General features: G+C 28.7%; 1 protein-coding gene across 1 annotated transcript in view; it reads left to right on the top strand.

Annotated features, from left to right (window-relative positions):
- The window catches only part of LOC135924236 (uncharacterized), a 98,509-nt gene that overhangs the window by 45,009 nt on the left and 38,438 nt on the right, over positions 1–15,062 (top strand). Inside the window, exons 8-11 of the mRNA XM_065459288.1 lie at positions 2,612–2,757; positions 3,160–3,308; positions 3,515–3,698; positions 4,288–4,580. Of these exons, the coding sequence (XP_065315360.1) occupies positions 2,612–2,757; positions 3,160–3,308; positions 3,515–3,698; positions 4,288–4,580 (772 nt within the window). The remainder of the gene's footprint in view (positions 1–2,611; positions 2,758–3,159; positions 3,309–3,514; positions 3,699–4,287; positions 4,581–15,062) is intronic.

The raw sequence follows: 15,062 nt of genomic DNA on the forward strand, positions 1-15,062 counted from the left end.
AATAGTTTTGCATAATTTATTAAAAGATGTTATATCATATAGGCTGAACTTTAAGAATTAATTAACTATATCATTTTTAATTTGAAATTTTGGAAAGTTATTTTGCCATAATATACAGTGTAAATACAATTACTATTTTTTTTTTATCTGTTTATAAAATTTTAAAATATTTTACATAATAAATATATATACATAGTTATTATTGTAAAATATTGTAATGACTTGTGCAGATCTGGAAAGCCCGCAGGGAAATTAAACAGAAAATTATAATGGTCCAGGCAATCCATGTATAAAAATTTTTCTGACTGGGCCGGACAATTATATATAAATGCAGGCGTCTCGCAAATCTCTGATTTTCAGTAAAATTTTAATAGGCTAGCTCGGCATAAATACTTATGTATTTTATTGAATATCAAGCTAATATTTTGAATGAAACTACTTGAAAATATATTACAATATGCTTATTTTTTTGTATTTCAGGAGCTGTCTAAATAAAATAATAAATATATAGATAATATTAAATACACAAAAATTAAACAAATTATTTATAACATGTTCCAATTTCAAATTATACAGATATCAAGTACAACCGATCCGATCCTACTAATTTTGTATCCTGTATACCAATGGTTTTAATTTCTAATATACTTTTTATTTGTATAACATCTATATTTAACTATACCATAACTTATGTCATTTAAATATATTATAATAATCAGTTATATTTTATATTCAATTTAATTGCAATTCTAAAAGTATATAAAATATTTTATTGTTAAATCACTTTTATATAACATTAATCTATATACATAATAAGTAATAAACAAATATATTATGAAATTTTAAATAAAAATTTAAAAAATATTTAACATTACAATTATAAATTACTAAAATTTATATTAATACAATTTATATATTTTTCTTTATTAATTTAAATTAAATATATTAATTAATTTAAATATTATATTAAAATTATATTATGTTAAATATTACAATTATATATTTATTAAAATTTATATTAATACCATTTATATTGAATTTGATTTTAATTTTAATTATGTAATTATATTAAATAAAGGTATTTACTAAAATTTATATTAATACAATTAATAAATTTTTCTTTATATAATATTAATTTAATATTAAATACTTAAATAGTAAAATCTATCGAATCTGTAAAAGTTATATTTTTAATATTTTTTTAAATCTTTCACTTCAAACTAATAGGGGCCATTTTGACAGCCATTTTAGCTTATTTGCCTTTTTGATATTTTTAAGAGTATATAGAGCGCACCCGAACCTCGAAGATTTCTTTTTATAAATATCAAAATTTCAAATTTATCAGAAGTCAGCCTGCAGCGATGGTAACTATCAATATCACCAGCATCACTAAAAACATATTCTGAAGGGATTATCTCACACTTTTTTAAACAGAATGCACAAAAAAATAACAATATGGCAGAATGTTTATTAATTTATTATTATTAAAAAAAATAAAATATACATAAAAATGGATTTCGATTTTATTTATAAAAATATATGATTTTAAATATAACTTTTTAAAAAATTTTATAACATTTTATTTTTGTTAACGACGCCATTTTATATCGGATCAAATTTCATAAAATTTGCCTATAACCGATATTTCAAAATGGGTGAAATATAAGCCCGATCCGATATAAAATATCGAATCATCCCTACTTAAAAGGCTGAAGCGGACCGAACTGCAGACCTCTAATATGAATACTTATTAATATAATTATAGAAAATAAAAGTTTTAATTGAAAAATTATTATTATTCATGAATATATTAAAAAAAATCTGTTCTTAATATTATTACAGTGCATTTTTTTGGGCTTCATGATAAATTTGGTACTTTGATATCATTAATAAATTCTTATTCATTTAAAATAGTTGACTTGATTTAGAAATTTAGTTCATGAAAATTAGTTATAATAATTTTAGTTATGCAACCTGGAGACTTATGCTAAATAACATTAATATAAAATTTGTTGACTAAATCCGTAACTAATTTACTCAAGCTAGGACAAGGTATCAGAAAGGAAAACGTGCTAATTTGAAGGAGGCAGGTGATTAAGAAAATAAAACCCTATACAAGATTATTTTTAAAAATAAAAATTTAATGAACGTAAAAGATAAAAAAATAAATACGTTTACGTTCTAAATTTGTCTAAAATAAAAAGAACGCCGTTCACCATAATTTTTTCAAAAAGAATATTACCCACGAATTTCATTTTGAATGCATTTGTTTATAAATGTTATAAATATATTTAGACTTGCTTTCTCTGTTTCATTTTTATGTTTAAAAAAATTCGTTTTTACCCCCCCCCCCTTCCCATTATGTATGCCAGATTCATTAAGAGAATATAATAATTATAGAATTAAAAATTAATATATACTATTATTTAAATACTCTAGCTAAATGGCTTAATCTTTAAAAATACATAAATAGAAATACTATGATATACCTCTGAGCATAAATAAAATATCGACTTATCTTACAATATTTTTTATTTAAATGCGTTGGAAAGGTTTTGGTAAATAAAATGATTTTCATTTGAAAATTGATTTACAAAACTATCATATACAGAGATAAAGATATAACGTCAATCGATTTTAAACCGGATATAATGAGTGTTGATAAGATGCACGAAATATTTCCTTGGCCCGCATGTACCAATAAGCAAAGCCACGAAACTTGGAAATTAATGCCAACACATATTATACCTAACATAGGTTTAATTTATTTATAATACTTAACTCTTATATTAATTTTTTGGTCAGAATTTATTTTGAATTATCCATAAAATCGATGCTTGTTGCTTGTTGGTATAAAAAATTATAGCAATGTTTCTTTATCTTTTACGATCTTGCAACTTTCATTAAAACTCTCTGTTTGCATTTCCTTATTTCATACCCTTCTTTTCCTACAAGTCAGGCCATCTTTATAATATTATTTTATAATCCTTTATCAAGCTTTGAATATATTCTTGTTAACTTTTGCCCCCTCTAAATCTCTCGCCTTCGCTATATTATTATTTTATTCTAATAAGTTTGAATTAACTTAATTATACCAGAATGCAAAATTTAAAGATAAAGCACAACTACATTATGCCAAAAATTAAATTTTTTTTAAAGCGTTAACCGAAATAATCCAAACTTGTGAAAAGCTATCAGTCAAATATAATTTAAAACGGTCACTTAGTGATGAAAATTGCTTTAGAAAAACTTCCATCAATGGTAAAATTTCACAACCGCAATCCAAATTTATTAACGGGTTTTGCAAGGTTTAATTTTTTATACAATAAGATGATGACTTAAAATATGCCTTTTATTAGAATTAGTCCTTTCCTCAATAAAATACAATGTAATTTTATTTCATATGAATAATTCAAATATGTGAAGTTGTTCAAACCAAACATTTATGGATTTCATATAGAATATTTATACTAAATAATACGATTAAGGATATTTAATTTGTTAATTTGTTTAGAAATCATTTTTCGATTTTTCCAAGTTATTTTTTCAACAAAACTTCCACAATACCACGGAGAAAAATGATACCAATATCGATTATGCTAAAAATAATTCAACCAATAGCAATTCTTCACTCAGAGTTTTGGCCGATGTAGCGTTGAAAAACACTTCTTACGATATTTCTGAAAAAATACCTTCAGGTCTTATAGAGACTAAAATTTTGATATATTTTAGTTCACATTACTTTCGGGCTTAATGGGTTATTTTTTAAAAAATGGTCCTATTATGAAGGTATTTAACAATGAGCAAATTCACTTTAATATAACCTTTAAATTCACGGTTAACGATGGATACTGCCAACTCAACTTATAGCAATTCTCTAAATAACAACCTAATTTGCTAAATACCGACCAAAATTTATTAAATTTTAATAAGGTCCTCTTATTATTTAATATACATTAATGGAATCACTTGGTTGAATCGGATCTCTTATATATCATACTGAACTACCAACTTGTTTTTAGAAAAACACATGATCTTTGCTAAGATTCGAACCCAGAACCTTCGGATTTCCAAGCGACGCTCTTGCCGGTTAGGTCTAGGCGCTTTTCATTTTTCATAAATAAATTTGGCAGTATCTATTCAAATGAAAAATAAACAAATATAAAGGAATACCTATCATTAACCCAAATTCACATAGTTAGGACCGCAAATCATCGAAATCATTTTAACTTTATTGAAAACATAAGAAATTTAAAAGTTTTTTTTTATAAAAATATAAAATTTAAGATGAACATATTGATTTTAGCGACTCGAATATTGATAGCAAAAAGAAAAGCGCTGTAAATTATTTTCAACATTTGAGCCCTAGTAATACCTTGGATGACGTAATAACGGCTGTCATCGAACACAATATTTCTCATGATCCTTTCGAAATGCAAACTCAACACTATATCCTAGAACAGACTGAAGGCCATAAAAATATCACGAAATTAGAAAAGAATAAGGATATTACTCATAATGGATCAAAAGAATTTTCCATTTCCTCAAATCTTGTAGATGTTGGGAGTGATAGAGATACAGTTTGTTATGTTTATTTTATAAATTTAGTGAGGGCCTAGACAGGATTAAGAAATGCGAGAAAATTATTATGTTAATTCGTTATAATTTATACTACGATGCATAAATTCCCGTATCACGTCATTACGGCAATACCTTTTCATTACTGCTTAAAAGATATTTATGCAAATGTATTCCCACTAAAACATTGCAAATGAATTACCGCGAAAATATTACAGCGAATGTATTACCATAAAATCATTGCCACAAATGCTTTAACGCGTATATATTATAGCGAAAACATTACTGCTTACGCCTGAATATATTATCGTTAATGCTTGACAATAAATCAGCGAATTCATTCAAAGCTGGGCTAGAATTAGAAAAATTTTAATTAATTAATATAGGAAAGTGTTTGTCTTTTAATTTTACCAAAATTATTTGTGGGAGCCTGAGTTTCTTACTGGGGCTAGTATAATTAGAGACTAATTTAATAAATATAAATATTTTGCACAATTGCACCTAAACTAACTTGTAGTAAATTATTTTTCGGACTAGACTCCACAAAAAACTCATGGACAAAAAAACTTTCGAAAATTCCCACGCCAAACTCTTCATACTTTAGGCTACTTTTTAATATGTCTGCTAAAATATATTTTTTTTCTCTTTAGCTTTCACCTTTTCTGGTGGTACTTCAACATCTCTCCACTTTATGTTATTTATACAATCTCTTTTATCTAATTTATACTTCTTTATATTGACTCTAACATTATGGTCCCATTGATGTTTTAGCCTTCCTCTTTTACGTTTGCCCATCACTTCCAAACTCTCAACCTTATTTCCTATGTAGTTCATAGGCCTTCTCAATGTGTGCCCATACCACCTAAGTCTGTTTACCATTAATTTAGTCTTAATGGGCACTACCTTTAAACTACTTAGTATTCTTGTACTGCACACTTTATCCTATCTTGTTACCCCAGCATTATCCTCAGCATTCTCATCTCCATAGTTTGTTAGACTTCTCTCTTCTGATTCCTTGGTTGGCCATGTTTCCGAACTATATAGAATAGTTGGTTGTACTATGGAACTGTAAATTTTTCCCTTTAATTTGTGTGGGATTCTTTTGTCAAATAGCACTCCAGATAAAGATCTCCATTTTAACCACCCTTGATTAATTTTACTCTTTATCTCTTTTTCTATTGTGCCATTTGTTTGTATCAGGGTTGTGCATTTGACCGGTCAAATACAATTCGGTCAATTGACCGATATTTGACCGGTCAAATATGGTCAAATTCAAATAAATGTTTTTTACACCAATATTAACTTTATTTTGCATTTATATAATATTATAATAAATCTATGTATAATAATAAATATAATATTTTTTAATTCATTCTATAGTCAATGTTTCACCCTCCGTGGCAGAGTCTTGTTCCGATTCATATTCAATATCATTATTTTCTTTAATATTTTTAATCAATCTTATATGATACACTCTTACTAATTTTCCTGCTGTAGAAGCCTTTAATCTATTTCTGTTTTTCGTGTGAATATTGCCCTAAACCGACCAATTTCTTTCAGAAGAAGAAGTCGAACTAGGAAATGTTAGTAAAATATTAGCGACTTCTCTTAATGGGCAAGGTGGGCAAAATGCATTCCACCAACTTGAGGCCGAAATTTGATTGTTTCTTATGGAAGTTACAACTTTCCACATATTATGGCTATTAAATATACCGCTTTTGCTTCTGAAATTTACTATATTACTCAAAATATTTTGATTATCACCACCTTGTAAAATACCCAATTCTTGTATTATATTACATGCTTCATCAAATTCAGTAATAGTAAGATGCTCCCCTTGATATTGGGGGTCCAATAAATAAGCAGCATTGTGAGCACATGTATTTAGATCAGTTTTTCTCTTTTCAAACATAACCTTAATTTTTTTTTCTTGAGATGGAGAAAATATAGAATCATAGCATGATTGTATTATGTGTTTTTCCAAATTAAGCATCTCGTTTTTTACTTGGGCCAAAGTACATTTATCCCCTTGCACTTTCAACAATGAGGTAGCTAAAGGCGTCCAAAATTCTTCGTTTAATATATTATTGGTAATTTCTATGGGACAAATATCACAAACAGCTTCTTCAACAACTGATGCTTTTAGAGCTTTCTTGCATATTTGAATTTGTTCCATACATTTTATTGACGATGCCCATCTTGTTTGGCTAATTGTACTTAATGTAGATGGTATGCCATGAAGATTCTTATTACGGGAAAATACTGCAGCTGGTATGTGTTTATTCTTGAAAAATTTAACAATTTTTTTAATTATTAAAATATGGTCACTGAAGGCGTTCAATCGTTCAAAATCGTGAAAGAATAACTGCAATGTATGCGCTGCACAACCATAACATTTTATATGATTATAAATAGATTCAGATTTTAGAATTCTCCAGGCTGCTTTCATGTTAGCGGCATTATCAGTAACTAAAGAATATACTTTTACCGGATTCAATTCATGAATTACATTTTTAAATTCCTGGGCAATATAATCTGCCGTATGGCGATTTTCCTCAGTATTTAGAAATTTGTAGAACACTGGAACAGGCGTCATCACCATAAAATTAATAATACTCTCGTTTCTAATGTTGCTCCAGCCATCTGATACAATTGATAAGTAAGGAGCTTTATCTATTATATCTGCAACTCTCACCTCCATATCACCTGACGCTTTGTCTAAAAGATATCCAGCCAGCTGCCTTCTCCTGGGTAATGTGTAAATAGGACGTATTTTTTTAAAAAATTCTTGGATGTAGGGATTTTCAGTGATGTGGAAAGGTAAATTGCTCGCATATACAGCCTTTGCAAACAATTGATCCAGCTCATTTTTTTCTTTGGGATTAATTCTATCTATGAAACCGGTTATACAAGATTGAGATTTATATTTAATCGCCTTGCTTGTAGATTGATTAGAAATAATGGAATCAAATTCTCCTGAGTCACAAGACAAAATATTGTTCATTTGATAATCATTCTCACTAATTTCACCCAATTCTTCATTAGAGTTAGACTTAGAAGTATTACAAATTACATTTGTGATATTTTTTGTAGAGGTTGATATTTTGGAATTTGAATAAAATTTTTCCTTAATTATAACAGGGCACATAGTACAGCTGCCTAATAAATGTTTGACCATTCTATCAACGTGGGTGATATAGGACATCTTGCAAAACTTGCACACCGCTTTAACTGATTTACCATCGCGTACTTCTTGAAAATGTTTCCAAACATGATGCTTTGGTTTGACCATAATCCCTAATATATTAAAATTTAACAAAAAATGATTTTGATTATTGTAAAGTTAATCAATCTTAACTATTTTATAATTATCGACCAATTATTCCAATAATTTCTTAATATTATAAATATAATATAATATATATAACTTTTTACCAGAATTGAATAATATTCCGTAAATCTGACCAGAACAATTAAAATGAAAATTAATTTTAAAAACCAAATATAGCAAGTGTAAGTAAAACCAATGAGAATTAATATAATTTATACTCGGCTAAATATTAAATAAAATTTAAATTTATTAAAAAATAAGAATGAAAAAATTATATTATGATTATAATAAATCGGGTATTTTTATTTTTTTTAAGAAAAATGAATTGAAAAAAATGAAGAAGGCGAGAAACGGCAATGATTAGGCAAAAAAATAACTAAAAATATTACTATATTTAGGAAAATTACATATTTATATTTTAACAATAAAAAAATTCTTTTGTTTTTAACAATTCATGATACAAATAATTTTTTAAATAATTGTAACCTCATAAGATTGATAAACATGCTTTTAATGCATACTAGTTAATTATATCAAAATATTTATTCGCCATTAATATTTTAGAGTATTTGACTGTATTTGACCGGTCAAATATTCCTCCGGTCAATTGACCAGTCAATTGACCGACATGCCAACCCTGGTTTGTATAGTGGAGCCAAAATATTTGCAGCTTTCAATTGCCGGATATCTGCCATTCATTTATATCAATACTCTCTGTTTCATCTCCTCCTATCACCATATACTTCGTCTTTTCTCTATGTACTTTTAGTCCGTGCTTTCCAAGGATATTTATCCAGATCACTAATCTTTCTTTCATTTCATCCTTAAATTCGGCAAGTATCACTATCATCTGCAAATATCATATTCCACGGGAGGTATACTGTGCTAATACATCTATTACTGTAATGAAGAGAAGTGGGCTGAGATCCGACCCTTGATGAACTCCTTCGGCTATTGTGAAGCCTGCTGAAGTACCTGTTGTGCTACGGACCATTGTTGTATAGCCCATATACATATCCTATATTATTCTTATATATTTTTCGGGAACCTATTTGTGGCGTAGCGCCCACCAGATAAGTTTTCTTGGGATTCTATCGAAGGCCTTTTCTAGATCGAGAAAGACTATGTGTAGCTTTTTGTTCTTTTCCCTGTATTTTTCACTCATTTGCCTAATTGCGTGGATAGCATCAGTTGTTGATCTTCCAGGCATAAAGTAAAACTGAGTCTCTCCTATTTCGATTATGTCATTTCTATTATTTTTTCGTATGTTTTAGACAGTGTGACATTAGTTTTATGCCCCTGTAATTTTGATAATTGTGTGGATCCCCTTTATTTTTGAAGATAGGAACTAGATAGCTCTGCCTCCATTTTTGGGGAACCTCTTCATTTCCAAATATTTTTTTGTACAGATTTGTGAGGAAATGTATTCCATCATCTCCTAGTGCTTTAATGCTTTCTATTGGAATATCGTCTGGACCCCTAGCTTTGTTGTTTTTCATATGCTTGAGGCATGTGATTATTTCTTGTTCTGTTATAGGTTGTACAAGTTTTGACATGGGGAATGTTCGCCTAGATGTAGTATGTGGGGATTAAAATTGAGCTCCTGAAATTCATTATTTCTTTTTCCTTTATTATCAATTTCCCATCTTTATTTTTGATTACTTTCGGAGCTCCGTTTATATCCCTAGAATTCTTTTCTCGCTGTTTGGCTAATCTATATATTTTATTTTGCCCTTCTTTGGTATGTAGTTCTTCATACATGTCATCGTATGCCATAGATTTGGCCCTAGCCACCGCCTTTGTAGCTAATCTCTTGGATTTTGTAATTTGTCTTGTCATCTTGGGTTTTTGGATTTGTACCATATTTTACAAAGGGATTGTTTCTCATGTATAGTGGTTTTTACCTCTTCATTCCACCACCATAGTTCTTTGTATGATTTGTTACATCCCCTTGTCAAGCCTAGTGTCGACTTGGCAGTGTCTAATAATCTAACTGAAAGGTCGGTCCACATTTTTTCACTGACTTGTGAGGAATCTATTGTATCAATGTTTGCATTGATTGCAAAGGCATTTGTCATTGTTTTTAATTTACCCCATTTGATGCATGGTTCAAGTTTTATCTTATTTTGAGTGGATATATTTAAGATGTGTAAATCCATCACTAGTAGCTTGTGTTGCGCGGCGATATCTTCTCCTGGGATGACTTTGCAGTCTATTACATCTTTTAATCTTTTGCGAGAGATTAGCATGTAATCTATCAGTGTTTTCCTTGTACCACTTTCATATGTTATAAATGACTGCTTTTTTCCTATAGTAGATGTTGGTTAAGGCAAGGCCGAAGGCTTGCACAAATTTCAGTAAATGCTCTCTAACATCATTTCTTTCTCCATATCCAAAACCACCATGATGCCTTTTGTAGCTATCTCTTGCTTTTCCCACATGCGCATTTAAGTCACCAATTATGACTAAGTCATCCTTAGGGATTTCCATTACAACTTTCTCAAGGATAGCTCTAAAGTCATATTTCTCTTTTTCCTTGCAACCCATTTGAGGAGCATATATTTAAAGGATGTGTAGTATTGATTGACCAATGCAGAGTTTTATCTTCATTAGTCTATCAGAGAATCTATTGACGAGGTTAGATCTTGACTGAGGATGATGCCGATACCGTTCCTATTGCTAACAATTCCATTATAGTACAATTTTTACACATCTCCAATCATTAAAGTCTTTTGTCCTTTCCATTTCGTCTCAGCACGCTATATCAACTTTTCTCTTGTCCAACATTGATGCCAATTCTCTCGTCTTACCTTTGAGTGTACCAATATTCAAACTTGCTAATCTTGTCTTCTTTGCTTTGACATTTATTTTACTTTTCACAGGATGGAGGTCTACACCCTTCGCGTCGCTTGGAGGGAACACCCTAGCTTTCATTTTCATATTTTCATTTGTTTCCTTCATTTTGTTTTTTGGACAAGTATCCTTAGCACCCGGCTGTCCAGGCCTGTCGGTGACCGGGGTGTCATCTTTAAGCTCCGAAATTCATCTTACCATATGTCTTTACACATCAGTCATTGAAGAAAAACCTGAAAATTTTTATGCTTCTTACCAGGATTGAACCTGCATCTTCTTCGTCCTTCTGTTTCCAAGCATACATCGTAACCCATTAGGCCACCCCGGCGATATGTCTGCTAAAATATATTAGCTAAATTATGTTCTCGGTAGAGCTAACTCCTACCAAATTTAGTCTTATACTGAACTCGGGTAGATCGGACTGAGAAAGATTTTATTGGACTTGGTCGAATTCGGATCTTAATTTTATCATTTATTTTGGATCGGACTTGGACCTCGGTTTCCAAAATGATCACAAAATTGTTAATTATCTTTCAGTGATAATAATTTTTCCCGATTTTGTTTATTGTGCTTTTTCAACAGTCCAAAAAATAATTCCGATTGGACTCTGATCTATATAATATATTTTTGATTGGACTACAATTTGTAATAAAAAATTTCGGGTCATGACAATATTTTTTTCTCAGGGCCCTCAAGAAATGTGTCCCATGCAGTCTAATTTGTGATTATGTTTTCGCTGTAAGACATTGATGATAATATTTTTAGGGTGATATATCTATTAAAGTACAAATGCCCATGGGATGGACGCAGTCTGAATGTGGCAAATTTCCAAGTAGAATTTTTTTGGTACTCGTTTTACTCAAGTAGACTGTCCTTTGTTTTTCAAAAAAGAGGGTATTAAAATATGAAATACTTTATGGATTTCTAGACAAAATATGTTTTTATACCAAAATATTTAATTTGCTATTAACAACAATTAATGTGGAAAATAATTAATACAAATTTATTCTTATATTTAGCTGATATTATGTTTGAAAATAATTCTTATATTTAGTTGAAATTATGTTTGAAATATAACATTGTGATTTATTAATATGTCGATTTTTTTTTCGAATCCATATATAAGAAATTATCTATAATTTAAAATAATTTTTGGGATCGAAACATTGTACGCGGACGCGTCTTGTCTAGTGTATAACTTCCTTAGGGCTCATTTCGGAACGTCTTTGGGACGCGACTTTTCCTAAATAACTAAATGTATCGGCGGAAATGAATTTTGAGTATGGATTTGCTGTAATATGTTGGCAGAAATGCATTCACGGTAATGCACTCTTAGTGGGTTTGGGAAAATTCGTGATTTTTAAATATAAAAATCGTGTATTTTTTAAAAAAAATCTAAGATATCAATTTATTTAATGAAATTGTTTTTTTTTGATTTAAATTAAATTTTATAATAAAGCTAATTTGAAAAATATCCCTTGCCTGGAGCGAAGTTATTAATGGAACATTCATTCCATTTATTACATTACTTCTTTTTCATATCATTGTTAAAGTAGCAATATTAGATTGACTAAACGTATTTTAGCATAATGTTATCTATTTAATATTTGTCCAAGTATGATATTTATTACGTCAGGGCCGTAGCCACGGGGGAGGGGGATTTTCTGACTCCTAAACCTGGCCCCTAGAAAAAATCTTTAGCCACAAAAAATCGCCTCCATAAATTTTTCCGGTCTCCCAAATTTAAAAATTTTTTTTGTAATATATTCTTTTTATATTTTTAAAATAAAATTTAAATATTTATTCAAAAAATATGTATAGTTTGTAAATTTCTTTCGATCCTGTTTTATTTTTATCCAATAATAAATCATCATTCATATTTTATCATTTTCATGTGTGTTTGTGTATTACATTATATAGGCTCTTAATCACGTTTAAATTGTATTTATTTCAATGATAATTATTTTATTTATTATGGTTCAATCACAATATTATTATTATAATATAATTAGTTATTTAAAACAGCGGTGAAATACTGAGAAAACAACAATTTTGGCAAGCCAACAAATTAACCGTAATCTTTACTATCTTAAATCAATATTTGAGATATGATGCTATTTCCTAGCACACATGAGCTGCCTTTCGTGCGATTGGTCAACAGAAATTATGGATGATACAACTGATGAAAACATAATTTATTCTTCTGGATTATTTATGGCAATGTTTTCATGCACCATCCAAAAAGATCCTGAATTAAATAAAATTATGAAATTTATACCCAAAAATGCCCAATATACATCACCCCATATTCAAAACGATGTAATATCTATTATGGTACATATGTTGCTTGAATATATTTCAGATAAATATAACAAAAGAGATGCCTTTTATTTGTCTTCAGACTGATGAGATAAAAGATACATAAGGTCGGGAAAACCTGAAGTCCCAGAAAATTTGATAGGAATTATTAATTTACAGTGTCTATCTTCTGAAAGCATTACTAATTACATTTTAAACCAAATTAATGAGTTAAATATTAATTCAACGAATATAATGAACCAGGCATATGATGTGGTGAACGTTATGTCTGGCCGAAATGAAGGAGAGCAAATCCTAACTCAAAAAAAATTAATAAAATTGTTTCTTTTATACATCTACAACCACGTGTTGCATTTTGGTTCAAAATTGGTATGATAATATTGGTATCATTTCTAATTTTTTAAATTTATACAATGTGTTGTATAATTTTTTTAGGAGCTTTAACGTATCCTATAAATATGCAGGCCATACTCTTAAGAGACTTTTAGACCAGAGGTGGGCTGGTCATTTAGAAGCATCTTGCATCGTTTATGAAAATTTTGACGCTATTGGTGAAGTATTATTTTTTTTTTCTAATACAACTTTTAATTCGAAGGTTTCCACTCATGATACACTCCAAGCCTCTGGTCTTTTATATAAATTACGTTATATTAGCCATTATAATTAATAGATCCACTGAATAGCTACAGTCAGTAGGTACTAATCTAGTGGATGCTAAAAATTATATTGATTCTACTATCAATATATTAAAAATAAAAGAAGCTATAATTCTTTTGATTTGATTAATATTAAGGCTGAAAAACTTTTAGCAAAACTTAATCTCACTCCCCACAATTCATCAAGGGTACGTAAAATGAATATAAATTTTCAATATTTTTTAGTCTAGACCAAATTACAATTTGAATGTGAAAAAGACTACAATTGAAGTTCTTCAAAGAGGAATTATTAAGAAATCATTGATTACTTTGTGTTGATCGTTTTTAGATAGATTTACACAAGATGATTATAATCTTCTATCATGTTTTAATACATTTTCCCCCTTTGACCCTGATTATTTTATATCGGATAAAATGGCCCTATTAGAATCATTATTAAACTTAAATATGGAAACGTTACATCATGAGATGAAAATAGTTAAAGGATTATTAGCTGCAGAAGTTAAAGAAACACATAATTTTGAAAATATCCTAAATATTATGTATAAAATAAATATCATCATGCATTTAAAGAATTGTATAAATGCTACTCAGCAGCCATCATCATAAGGGTACAAACGGCTTCTTGGACCTCTTTTTCTACAATAAAGAGAATTCTATCGAGCACTAGAAAGTCGATGAAAGATCAACGTAAGGAAAATTTAGTATTGATGGCTTATGAAAAAAAAAATTTATCCTTTAATTCATTTATGTTAAAATTTAAAAATAAAAATCGTCGTATTATATTATAGTATTATTTTGTATTCATATTACATTAATAAATTTTAAATAAAAATAGCAAAAAATTTCTATGAATGCCTAATTGTTTTATTTTAAAAAAATAGTGGCCCCCCTCAAATAAGCAGCTTGCCCCCCTAGCTGAAAATTCCTGGCTATGATCCTGTATTATGTTGAGCAAACTATTAAATTGTAATGTTAACAATGCTAGATTATTTTAATTATATATATTTTTATGTATTGCATCTCAATTAATCTTAGTATTAACTAAATAGATATAATATACAGGAACAGAAATGCCTTCGATATTCTTAATATCTCCTTTAATTTTAACAACTAAAATGATTATAAAAATTTATTATACTAAAAATAATATTTTCACGATTAACATCGTATCACATAAAATCATTTAAAATAATAAAATTTAGCAATGAATTAAATCTTATTTGCAAAAAGTAAATTTACGTTATAAAATGTTTTTATTTGAAAATATCATAATTTTATTTTAAAAAATCATCTATTTTAATCACCTATTAAATTAATTTGAT

Source organism: Gordionus sp. m RMFG-2023, chromosome 2 (assembly GCF_954871325.1).
Source record: "Gordionus sp. m RMFG-2023 chromosome 2, tfGorSpeb1-WG-v2, whole genome shotgun sequence".
Taxonomy (NCBI): domain Eukaryota; kingdom Metazoa; phylum Nematomorpha; class Gordioida; order Chordodea; family Parachordodidae; genus Gordionus; species Gordionus sp. m RMFG-2023.